General features: G+C 47.9%; 1 protein-coding gene across 1 annotated transcript in view; it reads right to left on the bottom strand.

The window, feature by feature from the left end:
- Positions 1-2010: 2010 nt before the first annotated feature.
- The window catches only part of LOC144118432 (membrane metallo-endopeptidase-like 1), a 39053-nt gene continuing 16194 nt past the window's right edge, over positions 2011-24869 (bottom strand). The window contains exons 9-27 of the mRNA XM_077651370.1: positions 21571-21624; positions 19824-20000; positions 19277-19333; positions 17844-18055; positions 16835-17008; positions 16162-16248; positions 15814-15938; positions 13569-13809; positions 12224-12322; positions 11733-11810; positions 11085-11194; positions 9837-9895; positions 8963-9014; positions 7716-7783; positions 6535-6671; positions 5471-5536; positions 4061-4168; positions 3235-3311; positions 2011-2352 (exon numbers count right to left, since the gene is read on the bottom strand). Coding sequence (XP_077507496.1) covers positions 2247-2352; positions 3235-3311; positions 4061-4168; positions 5471-5536; positions 6535-6671; positions 7716-7783; positions 8963-9014; positions 9837-9895; positions 11085-11194; positions 11733-11810; positions 12224-12322; positions 13569-13809; positions 15814-15938; positions 16162-16248; positions 16835-17008; positions 17844-18055; positions 19277-19333; positions 19824-20000; positions 21571-21624 — 2087 coding nt within the window. The 3' untranslated portion in view covers positions 2011-2246. The remainder of the gene's footprint in view (positions 2353-3234; positions 3312-4060; positions 4169-5470; positions 5537-6534; positions 6672-7715; positions 7784-8962; positions 9015-9836; positions 9896-11084; positions 11195-11732; positions 11811-12223; positions 12323-13568; positions 13810-15813; positions 15939-16161; positions 16249-16834; positions 17009-17843; positions 18056-19276; positions 19334-19823; positions 20001-21570; positions 21625-24869) is intronic.

Genomic DNA, 24869 nt, shown 5'->3' on the forward strand with positions numbered 1-24869 from the left:
CGTTCGCTCCTCCAGTCCTAGCAGCGCTGGAAAGCTGTACACATAGGTGATTCGGACGTAAGAATGAACTTTATGATTTGCTAATTTCCATCCGCGCCTAATTCTAAACATTTACTTGCAATAAACTGGGCAGTGCGAGAGGTGAAACTATGCCGGCTATGTTTTAAAAGCTGGACCAGTGTTTTTGGCGCTTTTTTTCTGCTTCATGAAGTGTAATAAATTTCACCCACAGCTCCGCACAGGGCTGCTATGTTTAGCGAATTTGTAGACTTAACGCGTTCAGAAATCATTGCCGCCGGCGGTGCCCCACGCGCTCAAGGCACCCGTATGTTCTCTCGACTGACCCCAATAAGTGGAAAGCACTGCACTGTCTTTTACCTATTACCTGGAACCTTATGTGGGCAATGATGAGAACCTATGCTTGAACGCTGACAGAAGTACGCTGGTCTGTCTCGTCTTCCATTCCATCGAGGACATCGGCATGTTTTTAAAACAATTTCACCTTCCGGCCAGCAGAAACAAGAACTTGTGTTATTGAGTCTTTATCAAAAAAGAGGCTCACCAATAAGGAAAGGGCGAGAAAAAAAATCGCGGGAACACAACAAATTTATCCAGGTTTCGATGCTCTCTAAATGTCTCAAAAATATGCAATTAGGCGTGAAGTAATAGAGTGGCATCCATGGTCTGCGACGTTTCCACATTTGTGCGGCATGCGGCATGACTAATTTAACCGTCAACCTTGGGGTGCGTCGTTCGTGGAAAACTGCAGGTGAAAATGAAGCAGAAACCATCAGAAACGTACGAAATTTTCCGCCTGTGTGGTGGTCAGCAGAAAAAAAAACATCCAGAGCGGGATCCACGCCTCATATTCGGCAATATCACCGGAGTCTCACGTGCTGCACGGTGTCTTTTAATAGCACTGGTAGTAATCTCGTGCTAATGCGTGAAAGCGTGTTTAGAAATTCTTGTGTGGTTGCCGAGCTTTCCCTGAGCTGCTGCCAAGTTGCACGCACGTTGTAGTGCCGGCGCAGAGAAGGCAACCATGTACTGACCCACCAACAGTGCACACACATTAGCGATGAGCAGGCACTGTTGTTCGGAATTTAGCTGGAAAAAAACGCCCAGCTGCACCGACAACGTCGCGAACTCAGGTAACAGCGAAGCTGCCTGGCGTTTGCATTCTCTCGCTCGAAGCACTGAATCTTCCGCCCTCCACTTGCGCATGGCTTCGGCATCCCACGTGCACGCTTCTGGATTCGCCCTACGACGCAGTGCCCGTTCGCGCGCAAACTCTCGCTGGCGCTCCCGACAGGCGGTTTCTTCCGGAGAGCGCGCGCCTTGACCCATTTTCCTAACATTAGAGAAACGACCGCCGAGCGCACTCTATATATGCGCGCTTAATAATAATAATAATAATTGGTTTTTGGGGAAAGGAAATGGCGCAGTATCTGTCTCATATATCTTTGGACACCTGAACCGCGCCGTAAGGGAAGGGATAAAGGAGGGAGTGAAAGAAGAAAGGAAGAATAGGTGCCGTAGTGGAGGGCTCCGGAATAATTTCGACCACCTGGGGATCTTTAACGTGCACTGACATCGCACAGCACACAAGCGCCTTAGCGTTTTTCCTCCATAAAAACGCAGCCGCCGCGGTCGGGTTCGAACCCGGGAGCTCCGGATCAGTAGTCGAGCGCCCTAACCACTGAGCCACCGCGGTGGGGCTGCGCGCTTCTCCGATCCTTCTTTTGGGCGCGCGCGCTCCGATTGGCCGACACCTCACACCTCTTTGACACCGCCCACACGCGCCTTGGCTCCGCTTGCCTGCGCCTGGCGCCCTCTCCCCCTTTTCCCCACTACGCTGCACCTGCGCTTGGCGTTTGCTCTCCCCGTCGATAGGCTATGCCCTCCCCACATTGCTGCGCCCGCGTTACCACGCCTCGTCCCATGAAAGCTTCGACCAAGAACGGCTTCGCTGTTAAAATAAAAGGTACATATCTCTGTCCACTGGAGTGATGATGACAAGAGACAATGACACTTTATTCGTGGGGTGCAATGGGTTTCCCTGTCTCGCGGCCAATGACCGTGTGCACAAGGAGGCAAGGCTGCACAGCTGGTGTGTCCGCGGCCCCACACAACCGCTTCCTCCTCGCTGCTCGCTCTGTGATGGTGGAAGGGGGAGGAGATTCTCTTCCCCTGCTCAGTCATGGCTTCCATCAGCTCTGCACACTGTGGTACTCGACCGGCGATGGCTAGCCGCCCCAGGCGTTGCACTTATGCTGAGGGTTCATAGTGCTGCCCGGGGGGCATTCGAAGACCCGCGAGAACTCGCGAGAGTTCTGCAACGCCAGCGTCACCCTGCGCCAGAGATCAAGACATGGTGGTGGCGACGACTAAAGGCAAAGGGCAGTCGGGCCTGCTTAGCGTGGAATACCCGAAGACAGACAGATTTCTGATCGCGATAACGCGATGAAACTTTCGACCATGCTAAGGCATTAGAAATCTGCGGATATTTCACTTGCAGTCGCCATAATTGCTCTCTCGCTCAGATTGTCTCTCCAGAAATGTCAAGGAGCGCCTGATTTATTACTTAGCTCCTCTAGCACTGGCAGTGATTACACCGCTTGTGACATCAGGGCTGAAACAAATCAAATTGCTCTCTTTAGCAAAGACGAGGCTGACCAATGACGAGCGGGTGGAAAAAACAGAACGAATCACCAGAACATTCGCAACAAAAATTAAGCCCCAAAATTTAGTACAAAGAAAGCTTGTCGAGTTTCAAGACAGTCTGGTGATATTGCAATAAGCAGTGGACAAACTGCTCAGTCTTAACTGGGTGGGTTTGCTTCAGCATATATTACACGGATTCCTGCTCGTAAAGATTGCTTCCCTGTAAACGACCTCACGAAATTGTCGGAATTTCAAAGTGCGGTTCGAAGTGCTAAATGAGCAATTTCAAGCAGCTCTGAACTGAAGTAACAGCCCTGCATATTAGGCATCAAGTTCATAATTGTCGAGTCGGCTGAGACAACTGTAATTAGTAACACTTCATTTGACAAACGTTACTAAGATTTTGCTGACGAACTATTAGCTTTCTTTCACCTCGATTTGAAGCTGTGTGCGAGGCGGCCACAGCGCTGACAGAACGTAACACGCGACACCTTGTGTAACACGTATTGCGGCAATGTGACAGGCTTAAGCACGAAAGCGCCCCGGTACACCAAAGTCAACCATCTTCACCTCTCTTTCACAAGGGCTTCGTTGGTGCTGTACATCTGGTAGGTCATGTAGTCCTGGTTGGCCTTGACGCAGTTGTCCTAGAATACAAATCGCATGCCTTAAGCAAGATGACAAGAAAAAAATAAAATGAGGCTCGGAAGGATCGATAAAAGGTGCCTCAAAACAACAGGAGTTCACAGGGTACAGACACAAAGTTCTTGTGTGCCAATTTTCATGCCTCAAAAGAGGCTTACGGCCCTAGGAATCATCAAAATTAGCTCAAAAGACCAGTGAGCATCGTGAATTACAAGAGATTTTGTGCCGGCAATTTCGGTCTCGGTCGGCGCCAGCCATGACATCACGATCGACCAGCTAACCTGGATCTCCTTACGCCTATGAAACGGACTATAGTTGAACCTCGTTATAACGAAGTCGAAGGGGCCCGGCGTTTACTTCGTTATAGCCATAGCTTCATTATAGACTGTGCTGACCGAACTTATATACAAGGGGAATCGTCACTCCTTCGCTATATCCATTATTTCGTTATAAACCGCTTCGTTATAACGAGGTTTGACATATCGTTTGCGTTCGAAATTTTGTGTCTGTACCCTTTTAAGGAAAGCTTTTAATAAACGATTGTAAGCGCGCCAAAGATCTCAATTTCCATCGCACACACACGCAAAAAAAGAACAAGTTGCCTGAAAGCCTTGCGCTCCACGCCGTGCGTTTTCATTGGCGCGCTTTTTGATTTTGCCCTTCCCACTTTCTTTTGTGCTATACGTTAAGTGAATTCATGCGAAATCGTCCCGCCCCACAGAGCGAAACGCGTCGCTAAAGCGAGGCTCACCAGAACGTAGTATATGAAGAAGAGCTTGTCCGACGAAAGGTGCTCGGCGTTCATCATGCGGAAGTCCCTCTGCCATATCCTGAAGACGTTCAGCAGCTGATGGAATGCCTGGACAGAGGCGCCACAGCGCCGATAAATTAGGCGCGAAAAAAAAACAGGACAACCTAATTGCATTACGAGTTGGCAATGCGATAGTATTTGAAGCTGCTGATGTCTTTGCCGGAAGTGACTGGGGGAGACCTATGTTGCCCTTTCCGAGCAATTCTCTCCTCTTACACCACCCGCCACGTTGTAGGTGAAGTCCTCGCACGAAGAGCCTGTCACTTCCGGTTTGGTGTCGTCACGTACCTCCAGCCAATGGTATTTTCCGCTCTGGTGACGTCGCTGATGACGTCATTACCCGCCAGCCAATCAGGATTTTTTACAACACCGGTTGCCGCCCGCGTTTTTCTCTGGTGAGGCTTATATGCTGTCGCGTAAAATAGCGACGCGCTGTAACTCCGGATGTTTGTTTGGTTGTTTCCGCTGCAAGGATACTGGAAGCAGTAGGGATACGGGTGCGGAAGGACTACTTTGCCTTTGGTCTCAAAGTCTTTGGGCTCTAGGTGTTCATCGCGAGCCCAGTCACGTAAACTGCAGGAATCCTGTCCTACGACAGCTATGCGTGCTCTATCCCAGCAGATTTCGTAATACGTTCCTACCGGAATCGGCCGCCCCCGGCTACGCCTTTCATCCAGTGCCATCCGCACCGCTAGCTGCCTCAACGTTAACCCAGTAATTTTTAAGGGTTTTCGCTAGCCTCCCAGTTTTTGCCCTGAGCGTGAGCACTGACAACATTCAGTTTTTACATAATATTGCTTACAGCGATAATTAGTAAGCTGTTTTTGATCAGCTGAGGGTGCCCACGAAATGCGTCCCACCTTAGTTATTTCCACTCCGTACTGATTAAATGGGGATCGAAATCCTTCTCTGAAACTCTTCAACATGTTTATTTCAATCCCTCGCGATAATTTCGTGCACTGAGATGGCTTCAGAGGCGTCATCGAAAAAGAAAAGAGCCGCCATTCCCAAAAATAAAAGAAAAGAACAAAATTAAGCATTCATTTAGATGCATTAACGAAACAATGCACGACGCGCTGCGGTCGACATACTCCAAGGCATCACCGGAAACAGCCAAGACGAAGATGAGTGGCAAAGATGTCGGAGATTGAAAAACAGCGGTGCTGATGAAAGCAGACGTTAAAGGTCGTAGCCGAAGGTGCGTGGTGTTTCCAAGCGCATGAACCCAGGTTACTCGATATGATCGTTACGCCACTTTGCGAATGCACGCGCATGACAACAATTGGTAGGGTCTGGGCGCCTACATTAATAATGAATTGCGCTCTGGACTTGGCGACAAAGCTTTCGCACCTTGAAGGCAGGTGTGATGGCGGCGCTTTCTTCGAACAGCGACTCTTGCACGTCCGATCCGTTCAGCTGCGCCGGTGAAGAAGAACAGAGGAGGAGATATGTAGAGTGCGTTGTGCGGTGGAAAAAAAGAAACAGAATTGGAGGGAACACTTAAGCTCCGCCTTAAGGGCATGACGCGACAGCGTAATGGGTTAATTCCCATACATGCCGAAGGTCATTCTCTACATTTATAAATCCCTGGGAGTCCTCATACCCCTCCTGGCGCAGTGGTGCAGCGGTTAAGCGATGCGCCACTGCCCTGCGATGGCAGGTGCTCTCAGTCGTGGACCTTGTGCGACCCATGTTGTTCTTACCGAGCGACCAATCATTAACTTCCAGCTGTCATGGTGAGCAGTTTGCTCACTATCTGGTGGACAGGTTGTGATGACGCCGCAAGGCCACGTGACCTAGGTGACCCACCTGCCTCTTATAGACTTCACGTGACCTAGGTAGCCCACCTGCCACCTAGGTTGCTCTCTGGGCACCACCTGCCACAGCCATGCTCGTGATTTTCTGTTTTCTTGGTCGCTCTCTCGATTCGTAACGGGGTTTTAGTCACTGCTAGTCCCGCTAGTTAGTAAGTCCCATATACGCGCATTCGTGTTTTGAGTGTACTAAAGCAGGCTAAACGAAAGGACTGCAAAATGGTTAACACTGACGCGGTAACAATCTTCGTATCCGTGTTAGGACGCTAACCACCGTCGTGTCTTGATACGGCGAACTGGAGGTGGCGTAGCGCCTACCAACTTCGCAGCTCTAAGCCCGTTCTTTGCGCTCCCGATACAGAACAATCGCGGAGTAGTAGAGGGAACCGCAGTCTGAAGATTATAAAACTGTATGTGACATGAAAAGTCTGATACATCGAAAAATGTATTCACAGCATCATCTTCCACGTGTGGTTAAAGTACCCGACCAAAAGGCACCGAAGGAAGTCGGATCCAAGAAATAGTTTTGTTCTTTCTAAAGTACAAGACGATGTCCGCCAGAGCGGAATGCGAAAAGAACCAAGAGTAAAGAGAAGTCACCTTGCGCCCCGGATTCGCGGGATCATCGAGTTTGCTGTACTGATTTGAGAAACACATGAGCTGTTTCTCGAAATTCTGCGCCGAGGTCTCGCTCCACACCATCTCGGGGAACACTTTGCCCGTGTCGTAGTAGTAGCCTGCGCAGAGAGGGGACATTTCGGCAGTCAGATAACCGAACTGCTTGACGTAGGTAGTTTTAAATTCAGTACTGTGCATGCTACTATACGATTTGTTCACCGCCACCTAGTGGCCAAGCTGACTGGTAAAACTTACAGGCTCATGTAGATCAGTTTTGGGCAAGCCATTCGTTCAAGTCTCTTTTACCCGGTGAAGCACGCCACATCACGGCAAACCACGAGTGTCTAACGCGAACGAACTCAAGTTTGCGTTCCCTCCCTGATCAGAGATCACGGTTCGAAGGGGCTTTCACTGCGCGGCGCCAAGGCGTGGTAGTGTCTAAAAAAAGGTAGCCGTTTGTGTCTGTTCGTTTTTTTTTTGCGCTGCGTCCCTTGAAAATAAGCTAGCCGTGAGCGAGGATCTAAACGATAGTAGAAATAGGGTTAACCCGGGAGAGTTCTTAAACCTCCTTTCCTCAAGATCTGCCATGAGACACCGCACGAATCCCCTTTAAGATAATGATTAAATATTAGCATGATCCGGATAACGCTGAGGTGGTGGTTATGCAGCGAACATAGTAGGTTATTAGCTGAAGCCCGCTTTCAGGGCTAGGTTAGTCGTGTCCTAGCAGAGGAACCAGCCGCAGTGGACTTAAGCGCATTCAGCTAACTTTCTCATTCATCGATCTCTATTGGTGGAGTGACGTAGGGTGTTGAGGAGGTGGCCTTGCTTGGCCACGCTGCAGTTTGAAACCATGGTCAAATTGAGTATACAAGTACGCAGTTGTGCACTGTGCTGCTTGCAAAGGAATTGGCGCATTGAACTGGAGTCCTGATCGTAATGAAACAAGGGTTATTAATGGGCTTCCGAGTTACGCTAACCAAGATCCCAAGATTAGGTGCTGAAAATGTTGACAGGACAAAATGGGCGCATTGCTGCCGCTGTACGATAACCCCCATTTATGCCTTCGGCGACAGTAGCCGGGACGCAGAATGTCTGCCTAGCCAAAAGCAGTTGGCGAATAATTAGTGAATAATTTAGATGTAGTCGCTGTTCGCACTTACTCTTCTCGTAAATCATCCTGGTCATAGCTTTTGCCTGTCTGACGCCATAGCGCGCCGAGTGGACAACGCTGCGAGGAAAAAAAGACAATATGGCTTCTACCCTCGCGCAATTAAGATGCGAAGGCTATGTCGTTATGATCACCTGGGCATCTCGTTCCACTAATTTTCACAAGAATCAGTCATTGTTTCCTGTATGGAACCTGATGCATGTGAGCGGACGATTTTCAGACGGCCATCCACCTTTTTCACAAGGCCGCTTAGCTCACGTGTGCCTTTTCTCCTACAGCTCCACTGGTTGAAAATGAAACCGCCTGCTCCTACTGCGCATGCACAGTTCATGTTAGTGACAAGCGCATGCGGCAGATGGCAGCAGCTGTCAAGCACAAGCACTTGCCACTTCGCAGGCACAGCTGGCTCTGCTCTTCGTGAAACCATCCAGCACCCACGTCTCCCACGTGCGTTTGTTTTCAATCAGTAGCAGACGAATTTTCGCCACTCCCCACAGAGGGCGCCACATCTTGTGTAAGAATCAGATTTCATGCATACCGCACGCACACATCGTTCCGCTTCGTTATAATCTTGCGACAGCCTGTTTGCTTTCGCAGCCTGTCCGATTGGTTATTCCACATTGCCTACAGGAGATGATGGTGCGATTGTTCGGTTGGCTACTCCTGAAATAATGGCTTTACGTGCGTTTTGCCGCAAACTTCTCATTTGTTATAGGCTTTCAGTGCAACGCATGTTTGCATTATCCCGGATAAAATTAACTCCGTATTCTGTGAAGTTCGAGATGTTGCCGTTAGGCGAGAAGCCTAGAAAATCTGGACAAACGCATCTAGTTTGCCCCGCTGCCATCATATAGCGCTTAACATCAAAAAATACCGCGGGAATTTTAAATTCCTGACGCACTCCATTAATTCCCGAAGACCGTTCGAAGTAGATAGGGCGACCGCAGGAAGCATTTTATAAATCAGGTTTCGCAGCGCGCAGGAAGAGTCGGCCGTCGGTATTAACTTGTTTGCCCGCCATCTCACAGCACTCCTTAGTTTTCTCTGTTATAATTTAAAATATTCCCATTGATTCACGCGGCGTTCGCTACTGGCGGCCGAGAGATGCCGCTAGTCGGCGACGTCCGGGAAAGTTGGGCATGGACGATGTTACCGCGTCATCTATCCGAAAATAGCGGAACCAACAGGGTATACGCAATCGTGGAAAGCCGCGTCAAGCCGACAGCGCCCCTAACTTACAAGACCGAACTGTTGGTGGGAACCGATGTGTTGAAGAGACCCATCGGGATGACTGCGGAAAAAGAGAAAATAAGCGACAGTAAGCGGTCAATGAGGCTACGGCGCTCAACAGACTAAAATCACAAACTGCTCAAGGGCGGGATTGCTAATTTACGCTCAACCTTAAGATAAGCGTGCTTTCTTAATCTTCCTAAGGCTTCCTGTACTCTGAAAGCTGCGGTAAAAAAAAAATGAAAGCAGCACGTCGAAATGCTGCAGCCAGGTTTACAGCAACTTGACAGAACTAGACTCGAGTTCACTTTTTGAAGGGAAGGGCAAAAACATTGAGGAAGAGAGTAGATGACGAGTCGAATCTTTTCTCTAAACCCGCAGTTTCTCTAAAAAAAATCGACCCAAGTCGCATTCTGTCGCATTCATGTAAACGCGGCTTAACTGCTGGTACCTCGCTTCCAGCCCGTTACTTTAATTTGATCACAGTCACGAACCACGCGTTACTGTTTATGCTTAAAAAAATGACATGCTGTATAATACAAGGCAAGCGTATTTCTAAGCTTTCGCATCCCCTGGGGCAATATAGTGTTAAAGCACAGCAATATCTGTGATCCGTTACTGCCGTGAAACGCTTCCGCTGGGTGCCACCGCGCATGCGCAGATCGCCAAGATGGCGCCAGGTGCCGGTCAGCTGCGCGCACGCCTGCCGCGTCGGGACCAATCAGAGCGTGCGCAATGGCGGCGTGCGGAAGCGGATCGCGGGATACCCAACTTCCGAGCTGATAAAGAGGCCAACCGCAGAATGTGCAGGAGTTTGGAGCGGATTATTGTGAGTGGTCAGATTCAGATACTATAACGGTAAAATGCAACGGTATCTACTTACAGACAGCCTGTCTCTGCATGTCGTAGATAACATTCGTGTCAAAAACGCTGCCAGGCCACCTGGTGACAAAACGTAAAGGAGCTCAGAGCTTGGTCACGTGGGGCAAGATATCTCTACAACACCAAGCACTTGCCGCAAGCCAAGTCTCATCTACGCTGTGATTGTAATAAAAAGTAGAAGACGGTCAACCTAGACTAAGAGTAAATTATGCAAAGGATAGCAACGCCCTCTGGATAGTGTGTAGGTGATGACGCTACCGCCTGTCGCCGACACCACCTATACAGTGTCCTGGCAGTTTTGGTTGTTACGAGCGATCGGGCACTGAGAGTTACTTAGTACACGAAATAAGACTATATATATTTGTATGTATTTTAATTGGTTAATTGGTTTGTTCGTAGAAGGCAGCGAGCCATGGAAAGAAAAATGATAGGAGTAACGTTAAGAGACCGGAAGCGGGCAGAGTGGGTGAGGGAACAAACACGGGTTAATGACATCCTGGTAACGGCAAAATGGAAAGAAATGGGCTTGGGTAGGGCATGTTATGCGAAGGCACGATAACCGCTGGTCCTGAAAGGTAACGGAGTGGATTCCAAGAAAAAGTAAGCGTAGCAGGGGGCGGCAGAAGGTTAGGTGGGCGGATGAGATTAAGAAGTTTGCAGGCAAAGGGTGGATGCAGCTGGCAAAGGACAGGGTTAATTGGAGAGACATGGGAGAGGCCTTTGTCTTGCAGTGGGCGTAGCCAGGCTGATGATGATGATGGGGATGATTTGTATGTAGGCATCTTCTCGACCTATCCAGAGTAGAGATGAGACTATGGACCATACGTTTTGCCCCCGGAGCCTGAAGAAATCTTTTGCATTTTGAATGCAGCATCAATACTTGGGTACGAAAACTGTTCAAGGTTTAGACATCGAGCAACGACAGCCGAGAGAAAGCAAATCGTGAGTGAGCGGCTGTAAGGCCTCTTCATTCGTCACGCGATGCTTTCCTCCTAAAGTACGCGCGTATATTGACGGATGAAGTGAGTTGTCGGAAAAGCCCTCAAAATATTGCCTAATATTCCCACTGATTAAAAAAAAATCCTAAAGGTATTTTAACGATCCAGAGCGCTATGAATAGGATTCCCGGCGAACAGAAACAAAAGGCTCCTGAAGGTAAGTTTGGCCCGTTTGACGTAAAGAGCAGTTAGTACAAAGCTTTTTCCAACGACCCCAGTGACAGTGAATAACGTTTCCTGTTCCCACTTACTGCTTCATCCTGGCTTTCTGCGTCGTGTAGGCCTTGAAGACGTCCTCTCGGAAGTGCTGCATGTACATGAAGTACTGCTTGATGGCCTCCTGGCCCATCCCTGTGGGAAGCTGGAGAAACCGGAAGGTTTTTTTATTATTATTAGGGAAACAGTGCTGGCCTTACAACGTGCGTGGGCACCGTGCTTGACGGGTCATATCGTATTAGATGACTGATTTAGCCTCTTCGGGCCGTTGAACTTCTTGCTGCTGTTAACATTTCTGTGTTAGAAGCACTAGTCCCATTATCACAGAGATAACTCTCCCCTCCATGCCCCTCTCAGGCGCACACACTCAAATATATTGAGAAACAGCGCATTATTAGGGGCGGATTAATAGACAGCTCCCAAAAGGGGCGATACTACGTACACGATGCATTTCTTGAACCCTTTTTTCTTCGGAAGTGAGTGTGTGCGCGGGGGAGGGGGTGCAGCAGCCGTTCCGTAGCTCCCCTGAAATATTCCTCTTCGTATTATAGCTTAGTATGCGTACGATACATACTTCAATAGACATAGGACAAAGGTGATTAACGTCGAAAAAATAGCCTATACAAATCTTAACGGGGACCATCATGTCATTACATGATGAAAGAAGCTGAAAAAAAACATGCCTGTGCGATGTGTTCAATGAATCTGTCCTTGATGGCCACCCAGACGGGGTAAAAACTCAGGATCTTCTGGGACATGATCTGCGAGAAAAATAGCGATACAATTTGTCAGACACAAGCAGTTTGGCGCAGAATAGTCCGCAGGAGTAGACAGCCCCGACATCTCGCGATATCTGTTAGAATCAATGTTAGGAGTAGCGCAGACTATCTATACCACCTTAAGATGCAAATGTCGAATAGACGACCTATAAAAGAATTTTGTGAGTAGCACATGGCCGTTAAAACAGTTAGTAGCTCTGCGAAAGCAACCTTGGGGCACCGGCAATGATAAGAAAGAAACCCAAGAAAATAGAAACAGGCAAGAATTTAAAGCCCATGGAGCAGTTCTCGGGTAAGGCAAGTGATGCAATATTGACACTTGTTTTGAGTTCCTGGCGGTGTCCTTATTTGATAAGGCAACAGCGCGGAGCGGTCTTTCGTGGATGACGCCTCACCTTTTTTTCTGCGATGTACTTGGTGAAGCTGTCCATCCATTTGGTCCTGTTGATGTTCTCCGTGAACACTCGACCGATCTTGTCAGTGGTCATCCTAGCCTAGCATCACGTAGATGGAGTAGGGGGCAATTAATCAGAGCTTGTCCACAAGGTGGACGATTTTCCTGGCGTTATCAAAAATTTAAAGACAATGAGTACAAACAAAAGTTGGCCTGCATCGACAGGATACAGCGTTCTAATCACACAGACCTCTCACCGAAAACTGAGCTTTTTATAAGTTAGAAAATACCAAAACGAAAAATACAGGGGCTGTCATCACTCGGCAGATTTGTCAAGTAAAATGCGCACGTCGACACTTATTTTTTGTCGCGGATACCAGAGACTGTACGCTGCACCGCCATTGATTTCAAAACGATGGAAACCCGTCCTTTTAAATAAGGACGTCAAGAATTTGAATCGGCTGGTTGAAAGACTTTTAAATCCAATTTTCTCGATTGGATTCCCGATTGGAGGATTTTTAAATCCAATAAATGCGTCTTGTGCTGCCAGGCAAACGTAAACATAGCCAGAAAGGCCCAGAACAATTTTTTTAATTGAGAAAAATAATCCGATGGACTTTTTTCTCAGTGTTCCTCTAAAGTGAAAAACGTACACGACGACTGCGGTGCTTGCTTGAGCGGAGCTTTCAGGACCTACCTTTCACGGCTCACCAAAATTCATGAACCTGCACTTTTGCATTCCACCCGAAGCGAACGCTCCGCGGTGTAAAAGAGAGCACATGATAAGATAACGTTACACTACCGCGACGCGAAATAAATCCCCAGTCCATTCCTGTACCGCGGTACTTTGTGGGACGAAGGCTTTTTGAAGCGAAACGCTTCACTACGCTAGGTAAAGCAGTCATCGCGCAGGCTGGAGAATGACCTTGAACGACCTTCAGCTCAACTACGTTAACCGTGTATGACCATATGTGGTACAGTTATGGTGTCGAACACTTGGCCGCTGACCTTAACCCATGAGCTTTAGTTGACCTCTGACCTTTGACATTGGGTGACCTTTGACCTTAAGAGCATCCGATGGGGTGATGTGAAGCCACGTGATGACATCCGTTTGGGGGTGTCGTAAAACCATGTGATACCACGTCATAGCCGCGTTGTCGTGTAGGTATATATAGAACGGTTGTCGCGATCGTGTAGCGGAGCTGCCATGGACGAGCCTCAGACACTTAAAAGCGTCCTTGCTTTTTGCTGATTTCCAGCGTTAACGAAGTTCAGCCACTGCCAGTTTTTGACTGACTGGAGTAGCGGACAACAGCAACGCCGCTGGGGCAGCGTTGCGTGCTCACCACGACCTCCTTGAAAGTCGACTTCTTCTTCGTGTTGAGGAACTCCGAGTACAGGTAGAGCAGGTACAGCGGCACGGCGCGGTCAATGCTGTGCATGCAGGCGCGCCAGCGGTCGACGCTCGGCGTGTACATGCCGGTGAACTGCGTGTACCACACGTCTCGCAGCTGCTGCACCGAGTCCGCGAGGTACGGCGACAGTTCCGTCATCAGCCGGAAGCCCAGGTAGTTTATCACCACGTAGCTGCCGTGGAAAGGACAGCGATGCACGAACCGTTGACTTTCGCTATCTTCATTTCATTTCTACCCGATTCTCGACGTTAAGGTTATTAGAGAGTTTTAGTTTCACGTACGTACAGAGTTCACGTACGCAAACGTGAGAAGTCTACGCAGCATACGCGCATGTTGTTTCAAACCCTTTTAGTTGCACGTACGCGACAGACGCCGCGCGTTCTTCTACTGACAGATGAAGACACTGCTGTAGCCACTCTAAGACAAGACGAGCCAAAGCCAAGCCAGTCGAACTGCGTCGGAGCGCTGCTTCGTCAGGCTTAACAGCTGGAAACTCGCCCTTATATCTGAAAAACAAAAGCTATTTGTCGCTTGAAACTTTGTGCGAGGGTAAGAATGGGCAAATCGATGGCGAATGCAGCAGTTTAGAACACGATATCGCGTCGATGGATTAGCGACGAAGCTGTTATCGCTGTGAAGAGGGCGGGCAGGGCGCTGCCATGTTTGTCAACGCTACGTACGCAAGCAACACAAAGACCGTAACGTAAGAATCCGAATCTCACGTACTGTACGTCCGTAAGTCTCACGCAGACCCTTTGCGTTCTGCGCATGCGCACTGGTCACCCGTAAGAGCTCTCTCTGCGTACGTGAAGCCTCTACGTACGCGAAACTCTTCCCAAGACGCGGCGCCGTCAGATTGCACGCAAGAAAGCAAAGCTGCTGATCAGCTCTTGCGCTGCGCGAGAATATGAAGTATTATATTTTTGTTGAAGCGCAGTGCGGTGCTCGCGAATTACTCTCCCCGTATCCCTGTCACGCCAGGGTGAAGTCGAAATTTATGGAACTAGGGACGACGTCTATGCGGCAGAAGTATCGCGAGAGGGACTGTGCACCGCTGACCATCTGGCATGCAACACTGTCGAAAGCGAGCAGCCCAGGAGGCATATGATTCTAAGCCGCGTAGAGATAAGCACGATAATTCCGGTTATTTTCAACAGATTTGGAACGCTGGGGACGCAGAACGAGCCGCACAGAACGTAGTGAGTGGGTGAAAACACAGCGGTCAGCGCCGTTGGTGGATAAAGTGCCCTGGTTCCTCTACACGCCACGAGATGACATAGTGACGTTTCTGCAACGTTCTTAAAAACAGCTTGACAACTTGTCGCCTCTAAGATTACAGTTCCCATAGCAACGTGTCGGCAGCCCCTGTTAAGATAACTTTATCAAATCATCCGACTATACCAAGAGAAACGTCCTAGTGTAGGAGAACGGTGGATCAATAAGAACCGCAACTGGAAGTGCCTACAAAGATATTTTGGTGTTTCGAGTCCATCTACATGCGAGTTGCGCCTGTTGCAATGCATGTAACAACTCTAATAGGTGGTTTATTTCCAATGCATGATGGAAGGGGAGCAAAGATAAGACACGCGCTGTCTGCCTGGCGATTGCGGGGTACTGATGGCGATTGCGCACCTGAACGCGCGAGAGCAACCTGGAACTTCGCACCTGCAAGTCACCAGCGACAGCGACCTCTACTATGACCACGCAGGACCAAGTGCCAGCGGTCCGAGTGCCTTCCATCGTCCGTGCTGGGCCATTTTCTTAACTACGCAGCCATTTTCTCGGCATGTAAAACTCACTCTCTTCTTCGAAACAATAATACAAGAAACACTTAGCCTATAATGCTCGAAGGTCCCTCGATGATGCGGTGTCGACAGCTACGTATCAGCAAGACGTACTCTCGGTGGCCTGACGCTAACTGAAACTATTTTTCGGTTCGGTATTCTCGCTCTGGGTCTGTGTTCTCTCCGTTATGTCTTTGTGTCAGTGATATTTCCTCATGTGCCATATATGTCATCTGAACTGCATGGTATAAATAGAGGCAACACCGTCAAAGAGACGTTATTCGTCCAGCATTTTGTTAAGAGCCAGAATCGGCTCCTCCCTGGTACTTAATAGAAGGAAACTGTAAGCGCAGTAAAAAAAAAGTGAAATAAGAAACAGACACGAAGCTCACCTTGCTTGGCCCTCAATGAGGCCTTTAACCGTTTGGAGAATGAACTCGGGTGACTTGAGAAGTATCCTGGTGTCGTTGGCCAGGTCGGACGGGGGCACGGTGCAACTGACGACGAGTGACACGTACTGAAATGCGCAAGAGGTGCGAGGGGTGTCAGGCTCGCACATGGCGTTTACACGTGTTCGAATCAACAACAAGACTCACGGTACAGAAAGGAAGCAAATGCGCGATCGCACTCTCCGCTGTCTTCCCTTATACTGGAGTTAGGATTTTGTTTCCTCAGCCTATACACCAGTCCATCGAGTGCTGTTTCGAATGCGATAATATGAAAACCTTGCCAATTCTCACCTTCTGTAGCTCCATGGGAAGGTCCTTCATCATTCTTATTCTGTACCTTGTGGTGCCCATGATCATCTTTGACGGCAGGCTCAAGCTCTGAAGTAAAGATGCAGCAGTAACCATGAAACATCTCAGCGTTACCGTAGCTCTATACACTCATACTACGTGCGACATTTAGGAAAATAGTTCACAGTCTCTGCTAAAAGACTTGTTTTGTGTGCGCGCGCGCGTGCGTGCGCATGCATGCGTGTGTGTGTGTGTGGGGGGGGGATGCGTGCGTGTGTGCGTGCGTCCATGTGCTTAGGTCGTCGAATTGCCCCCTGCTAGCAGCAGCTTATATGTTGTCGGTAGTTGCATGGGTTTAACCTCCAAAATCACCGCAGAAGGCTTGTAATTTTTGAAAACAGGGGATCCTTAACTTGCGCTGGTAGCTACACTGCGCGCATTTATCGGCTGGCGCGATCCTGAGGGTAGAGTCTTAGCTAGTCACAATTTGAAAACGCGCTTGCTTAGACTCCGCGTTCGAGCTGACCAAAAAGTTTTTCGAGCGTTTGTTCAACGATATTCCACGGGACACAGGCAGAAATTCACGGTGTGCGTCAATCTGTGTGTTCGACGTTACTCAACTTGGGAGTCTTGCGTGACATGCACGAATTGTAAAGGCTTTCGTGGGAACGCAAACCTTGACAAGCTTCGTGACGAAAGTGACCACGCTGCTCGCATGACTGGAGGCGTCCGCCATGCCGGCGATCTTGGCTCCCTCCTTGAGGGCCGTGGTCACAGCCTCTGTGTACCAGTTGACCTTCTTGTCACGGTGTACGTCGCTCTTGCGTAGGAACACGTCCGGCTCGTCCAACTGTGGCGCGCGACACAACAGGTCAGCACCCTTATTCCTTCGGAACAGAACACTAGGAAGGGAGTAATTATTCATTGGCATCCAACCAAGCGCAGCCATACGGATGCAAAGGAAAGCCATACAGCTTCCACAGACACTTCGCAGCTAAAGAAAAACTCGTCCTGGTCTGGGGTGGATGCCATTGGGTGGATACCAATGAGTAAATACTCCCTTATTACAAATCTACTCCATCTTGGGGGATTCCCCTAAACATTTGACCGAACCTCAAAGCGTCACAAACCGACCTCAACATTCTAACGGCGTCAAAGGAATAGAGACTTGCAGCACAAGACGTTTACGACTGCAACATTGCTCATTCATAAAGCTTTCTAGAGCTATTTTTCCCTCTTCCTTAAACGCCGCAAATTAAACTGATGGTAATGTCGCCACTCGTTTGGAGTAGAAGCACTGAAAGCCAATCGGACAAAAGCTACAGGCATTTAGCATTTATCCCGACCTTTTTGTTCCCAAAGCGCATTGCCTAATTTTCTCGTCCTCTTTCCCAGCTTAGACACGAAATTCAAGATGCCGTTCTTCAGTGGTGAAAGCAGAGCACGCTGAAGTCTTTTTCTCCAAACCACTTTTGCTAGCTTCCAGAGCAGCTGCAAGCGTGTCTAGTATTTCGTGTGTACAATTTCACCTCCGATACCGGATCGTCCGAACCTTGCTCGTGTGTAGAAAGCATTCGTTTATTGCCGCATTCTCCTGAAAAAAAAACTGTCTCCCCCTCTCCCAATCTCGTACTTAACAGCGGTCGTCACGTCGTGTCCTACATAGGCAGGGCCATCATTCATACCGCAACGACGAACTTGTCGACCTCGTCCGGGTCCGGCTCGATGGTGACCTTGACGAGTGCGTTGATGCCTAGCAGCTTGCACATCTTAGCCGCCGCCTTCCAAACAGTGTCCCAATCTGAAGACTCCGACGTGTCGGAGTACGGCCAGCCGCTCAGGCCGCATTCGTCCTTGATGTTGTTGAACTCTTTCTTGACGTGTTCCGACTCGGTGCCTGCGCCCCAAGCGGAGAAAGTCAGAACTTCAGAGACTTCTAGCCTGGTACGAAATGCCGCTGTTAGTAAGTCTCGCACGGTCAGGCATGGTCGTTTACGCATCCATCTATATCCATTCACACGGAACAAAATGACGTCACTCGTGACGTAACTTAATTAGAACCACTCAGTGTGGAGCATGGCACCTGGTGCATTACGCCCACGACACCAACGCCAGAGACTACGCACAAACGAGAAACATGCTCTTAACAGAGTCGCTGTCAAAGCAAGGGACGCTGAAAGCCTTGTGTCGGTTAGTTAGACTCTAAGAGGCGCTCTGACAGCTAGGGAGCTAGTGGCCACTATTATATAACACGTATATGGACAGGAGAATGCGTCAGTGTCCTGTCCGCCTTTGTCGGGTTATTTTCTACTTGACATCCCACCTTTGTCAATATTACAGTAGACTTGATTGCTCAAAGAGCATGCACAGTGTTCACTATCCACAATTTTAATTGGTTTTTTTGGGGAAAGGAAATGGCGCAGTATCTGTCTCATATATCGTTGGACACCTGAACCGCGCCGTAAGGGAAGGGTAAAGGAGGGAGTGAAAGAAGATATGAAGAGAGAGGTGCCGTAGTCGAGGGCTCAGGAATAATTTCGACCAACGACGTAAAAAACGGGCGAAGCCTATCAAAAACGCCTTTTCAATAGCAAGGACGTGTTTTATGCCGATGCGGCTGAATACCCCCCTGGCTTCTTTTCTTCAACTTGACGCCGCGGTGGCTCAGTGGTTATGACACTCGGCTGCTGACCCGAAAGACGCGGGTTCGATCACGGCCGCAGCGGTCGAATTTCATTGGAGGCGAAATTCTAGAGGCCCGTGTACTGTGCGATGTGAGTGCACGTTAAATAACCCCAGGTCGTCGAAATTTCCGGAGCCCTTCACTACGGCGTCCCTCATAACCTGAGGTGCTTTGGAACGTTAAACCCCCCAAAGTCAAATCAAATTTCTTCAACTACGAGGTTTCTGTGGAAGCTGTACAGATTTTCTTAGTAGGCATATGCCTGCGCCTGGATTGATGCTAATGAGTAATTAATTACTGCCTTATTAGCACAGATTGACTAGTTAAAATTTCTTTCACTTGGCATCTTTCGTACCGGATCGAAATTTTGGTCCGTACCGTACAGAGAAAGAAATAGTCTTCATTTCTTGAAATGTCTTGAACACATGCGCTTACCTCCACCCCGACAGCCATTGTAGAGGTTGTAGAGCTTCTCCGTTTCCGTGTGTGGACCTGCGGCAGACGCCAATCGATGACCTGGGCTCGTCACGGACTCGGCAAGCTTGACAATAACGAAGAGCTTAAAAACAATGTTGTCTCTTTTCAACTTATACGATGGCTATATTACCTCCAACACTATCGACAGCTGAAGGCGCCTTTTATAGCGACAGTTGCATGCAGTTACTCCACTTTGGAATTGACACTGGCATTGTCGCGATAGCTGCACCTCCGCCCTCCCTATGTTGGGGATGGCCTCAGGGCCTGTGCAGCAGATGACGGTTTAATGTTCGTAAGGACGCTGGGGTAAAGGGAACAGATAGTAGTGAATACCGGTGTGGACGCGAAATCCGTACTTCCCCCGTGTTCACAATCTGCATCATAGGTGCTCCCGACATCATCGATATACCTGTACAGTACCGCTCACCAAGCGACACTGTACAGGCACCGTTTCATACGGTTCGCCTGTTTCAAAAGCGTACACGAATAGCGCGTATGATCGTACCGGTCATGATGGACATCATGCTGTCCTCCATCTCCTTAAAGAGCAGCGTGTCGGTGCTGATGATCTCGGCGTTCTGCAGGTTCACGGTGTGCGCGGCCTGGAACTTGTTGCACACATAGTCGTAGAAGTCATCGCAGGGCTTCGTCTTTTCGCTGAGCGCCCCTGACAGGAACCGCCCTGCGCCCGCACAGCGCGTGAAAGCCTGTTCAGTTCACTCTTCCTAGTTATCTGACGATGCTCCGCAATCTTTTATCTAATTTTCATGCTCTAATTTATCGATTCTCAAGAAATTTAGTATTAATTAGCGGAGAACAATCACGATTCACTAGATGACCAGCAGAAAAACAGACAATTTTTATGAGAAATCAACTCGTCAGCAAGTTTGTAGTCTAGACGCGGTATAGCACCTTTTCTCAAGATGTAAAAGGTTCGTAGTGGCCGTTTAATTAGGCTCGTCATTCACGCTGGTGTCTGGTTGGATGATAATTCATTATAGAATGCATTTCAAGGCTTATCGAAGTAAAACTGTTGGTTGTCATTACCGGTTCAATGACCTCTTACTCGTTTCGTTAAATGTGTCCATGTACATGTGCTGTCAAAAGTAAATACAAGGAAATTTATTTCATCGCCCACGTTTCACGCAATTGTATTTTGCGAATTACACAGTGCACAAATAAACCTCGACCATTGCGATTTAGATTCAAACAAATTAAAATTTGTCGTCATAGTCGTGTTTTATTTACATTTGACGGCGGGTGTACTTGGCACTATTTTTTTCTAGATTATCATATTCTGCCATGATAGAACTTTGAGTATGGCTAGAAGTGTTTGATTCTGCAAAAAAAAAAAAAATCACACCGAGCTACAGAGGCTTACCATGGCAGACCGGAAAACTGATTAACGTCATCACTGCATCAAAGGCATATCTACTCAAAGCAAACCGGATCTACGTATTTCGCTTGTTAAAGAATGTCAATAGCAATCGTTCGTATTCCATTGTTCCTAACTGTCCTCCTACCAAATACTCCTATAGAACACAAAGAAAAATAGTCCCTATAATAAGGACTAATGACGGAAAACAAAAGATAAATTACCAGATTCCAGTTGTTCTCAATAACCCCTCTTAAATGTAAAGTTTTGGTCCGTATAAAAACTAAAAAAGAACGTTAAAAAGCAATTAATCAATGCTGACCTAAAGCAATTACGTTCTTATTTTCGAAGCATGTTTTTTGTCTCCTCAAACTGACTGTAAGGTCCCCTTTCCAGTGATTTTGTGCCATGTACTGCTTTGACTGTACAGTTAACTGCCTGTGCATAAATTTAATTTCTTTGCTGTAATAGTACTGTGCTTGCTTGCTACAGTACTCTGTTAGGTTTCCATTTCTGTGTTGCTGTGCACTGTAGTGGGGAACTGTGACCTCGTCAGGCCTTACCGCCTTTTATCACAGTTTCTTCTTTCGTCGCTGAAAGAAATGACGTTCAGCCTCAACCCCAAATATGCTACAGGAAGCGAAGATATGAAAATAATTATTCCGGAACAAAACTGTCAGGGTGCAGCATCAGGCATCTCGCAACGCCAACAATCCGAAGAAAGAACTCAACAAGGAAGAGCAAGCTTTCACTGTTGGCAAGGATTTTGTATACTGGGTTCACGCCAACGAAGCAACGGAAAGGGTGTGTGTGCGTGTGTGTGTGAGAGAGAGAGAGAGAGAAAGAGAGAGAGAGAGAGAGTTTTGCGTGCACATACCTTCCCTCTCGCAGTAGTCGGTGGTGCATACGTAATAGTCTCCCGGCGGAACATCTGCGGAGAAAGGAAGAGGCAGCTGTGTGGGAATACTGCACGCGTAATGCATGATCCAGTGGGGTACCACACAGCGGGAGGGGGGGGGGGGGGGCTAGTTAACGCCGCTTTAGACCTTCCCACAGCGACATACCCTACATCACACGGCAGGCGTCTGAGCGATTATCCGAATTACGGCTTTGAAAACCCGATCAGGGGGCGTGTTTTTTAACGTGTAGTTTCGTTTTCATTTCCTCTGGTTCTCTGCCATTGGTAGCTGCTGTTCCCAGTGAAAAAGGCCGTCGGGTGTGAGGTGGCACAAATGCGGCCACGATGGCGAACCCCACGCCCATGGTGCACCGCCGGACAGACGCAGACGATAGACGCAGCACGAAGGCACGTGCGACACGCTTGGCGAGCTTGTTCGGCACTACTTTCGTTATGGGGAAAAAATATGGCCTCAACTACGTCTTTCGCACCTTGTAAAGAATTCTTAAAGAAATGGATACGAAGTGATTCATTGATTTAATATAAATGTATAAATTATTGTATAATAATAATAATATAATTGTATAATCATTTAACATAATTGTATAAATCATTCAAGCTTTCAATTTGTGCATTACGCTTAGGAGAGCGCACGAATTAAGTTAAACAAGTTTACGCTAGTTTCAGTATTCGGTACGTAAACTACCTTCAGTAAATACTTCGTTATATACTGGCAATGAAAATAAACTTCTATATTTCAATCAATACTTTTACAGACGGATTGCAAATCAGAAAAGTGCTACCTAATTAAGGTTCCGTAAACAACATAGATGACTTAGAAGGCAGGATTGCCGACGATAGCATTATGAAAACATTCACATGTCTCGAGTAAAATGTAACATCCCTATGCGGTGTAGGGCAAAAGGAGTGGGTACGCATTGAACCTTTCTTCAAAGCACCTTTTTGTCCTCGCTCCCTGCATTTTTATTCACAAAGATGCATATAAACGTTGAACTGAATTAGCTTTTTCCGTCGTATGTCCAAATCAAATAAGGTGGCTAAATGTGAGAGGAAGTTTGTACTTCTGCACCACGTAAAAATATAGCTAATTCATCATCATATAACGTAATTTTTCACTTCGAATGAAAGTCTGTATACTTGCTCTTACGAGAATATATGCATGTATACTCATGTACTGATCCGGCGTACCCGGGTTCGAACCGGACCGCGGCGGCTTCGTTTTTATGGAGGAAAAACGCTAAGGCGCCCGTGTGCTGTGCGATGTCAGTGCACGTTAAAGATCCCCAGGTGGTTAATATTATTCCGGAGCTCTCAACTACGGCGTCTCTTTCTTCAGTTCTTCCACTCCCTCCTTTATCCCTTCACTTCTGGCGCGGTTCGGATGTCCGCCGAGATGCGAGAAAGATACTGCGCCATTTCCTTTCCCCAACAACCAATTTTAAATTTTCAGCAAGTAAACCACATTCATTAAATACTTCGTTAAATACTGTCAATAGATACAAACTTCTATATTTGAATCAATACTTTTACAGACGGATTCAGTTTCTGCAGCGTTAATTAATATACATTTTTCCAAGTCTGGATGTTCTCGTGAGCGCACACAAAAATTTATCTATGTTCTGCATTACGGATCTTTGTGAGCTCAAAAAACACGCAACAACGTCTTATGACGAATATCCAACTATACTACCACGGCAGAATACATATTTAAATGAAAATTACGCATAAGCTCCCGGTGAAGCCCGACAGACTTTGAGCAGGAAGCTGATGTCATGTGGGCTTTAAGTCCCGAAGCGACTCACGCTACGAAAGACGCCATAGTAGAGGGCTCCGTAGTAATTTCGACTACCACAGGGGGCTGTTTTGAACAAAGCAACCAACTTGGAATGCCGCTCAGAGCGCCCCTACTGCTACACATTTCTTGAAAAGGTGACAGCCTGAAAACGCAGTGAGTACGTTGACTTCCGCTTGAACTTTGGCTTCAGAAATGAAGTTATTTTTTTAAAGAAATCCTTAAAAGGTACGTGAAGAATATAGTGTGTACAGTGTCTCACAAGGATACCTTCATGAGAACTCAAGTGTTTTAGGACAGACAGGACACGCATGCTCTGGCTCTTCTTTTCTTTTTAAAGGAAAAAAGAATGCGGTCACTGACCAAGTCAAGAAGTTCAAGACGTTTTCGAATCTCGTACGGGTTCCTTGATTGAGTTGTGTGAATATGATTACGCGATTGCGTACGTAGGTTGCTAATAGTTTTAAAGCGATAGCTTTTAAGAGCCCGTTCGCTGTGTTTCGCGGTGTAGTAGTATTGGGTAGCCGGAGGGTGGTTACGACAGGAACCGTCCGGAGGGTGGTTACCGCGAAAATAGAAGGATGGCAAGAGTGGAGGAATTTGCGAACACAGGGTGGTTACCGTGGAAGGAAGAGGGCATGGTTGGAGGGTAGGAACGCGAAACCGGAGGGCGGTTACCACCGGAACTAATAATAATAATAATAATAATTGTTTTTTTGGGGGGGAAGGAAATGGCGCAGTATCTGTCTCGTATATCGTTGGACACCTGAACCGCACCGTAAGGGAAGGGATAAAGGAGGGAGTGAAAGAAGAAACGAAGAAAGAGGTGCCGTAGTGGAGGGCTCCGGAATAATTTCGACCACCTGGGGCCCTCCACTACGGCACCTCTTCCTTTCTTCTTTCACTCCCTCCTATATCCCTTCCCTTACGGTGCGGTTCAGGTGTCCAACGATATACGAGACAGATACTGCGCCATTTCCTTCCCCCAAAACCAATTTATTTTTATCTTTAACGTTCACTAACATCGCACAGCACATGGGCGCCGTGCGATGTCAGTGCACGTTAAAGATCCCCAGGTGGTCGAATGTATTCCGGAGCCCTCCACCGAAACCATCCTGAAGGAGGAAGGAGAGTGCGACGAGAGTATACAAATGTGGCACGCTGCAACAGCGGCGGCTACTGAGAAACGCGGCGTCCGAACTGAACCTCTGCGGCGGAGGCGCCGTGTACCTAAGGCAGATGACTGAAGAGGAACGTTAGTCGAAGAAAGAGTGTGTGCGCAAAACTAATAAGAGTGCTCTATTAACTGTACATACATGCATGTCGCTCTTAGCCTTTAACTCAATATATCGGGAAATGATAATACCTCTGCAGCTCTCTCTGAATATCGCGCTGCAGAGCGTTAACCATGCTGTGAGCTCTTTTACTCCTCCCTCTTTCCCGTGTCATGTCGTTTCCCGCATTT

The sequence above is a fragment of the Amblyomma americanum genome, chromosome 2, assembly GCF_052857255.1.
Source record: "Amblyomma americanum isolate KBUSLIRL-KWMA chromosome 2, ASM5285725v1, whole genome shotgun sequence".
Taxonomy (NCBI): Eukaryota; Metazoa; Arthropoda; class Arachnida; order Ixodida; family Ixodidae; genus Amblyomma; species Amblyomma americanum.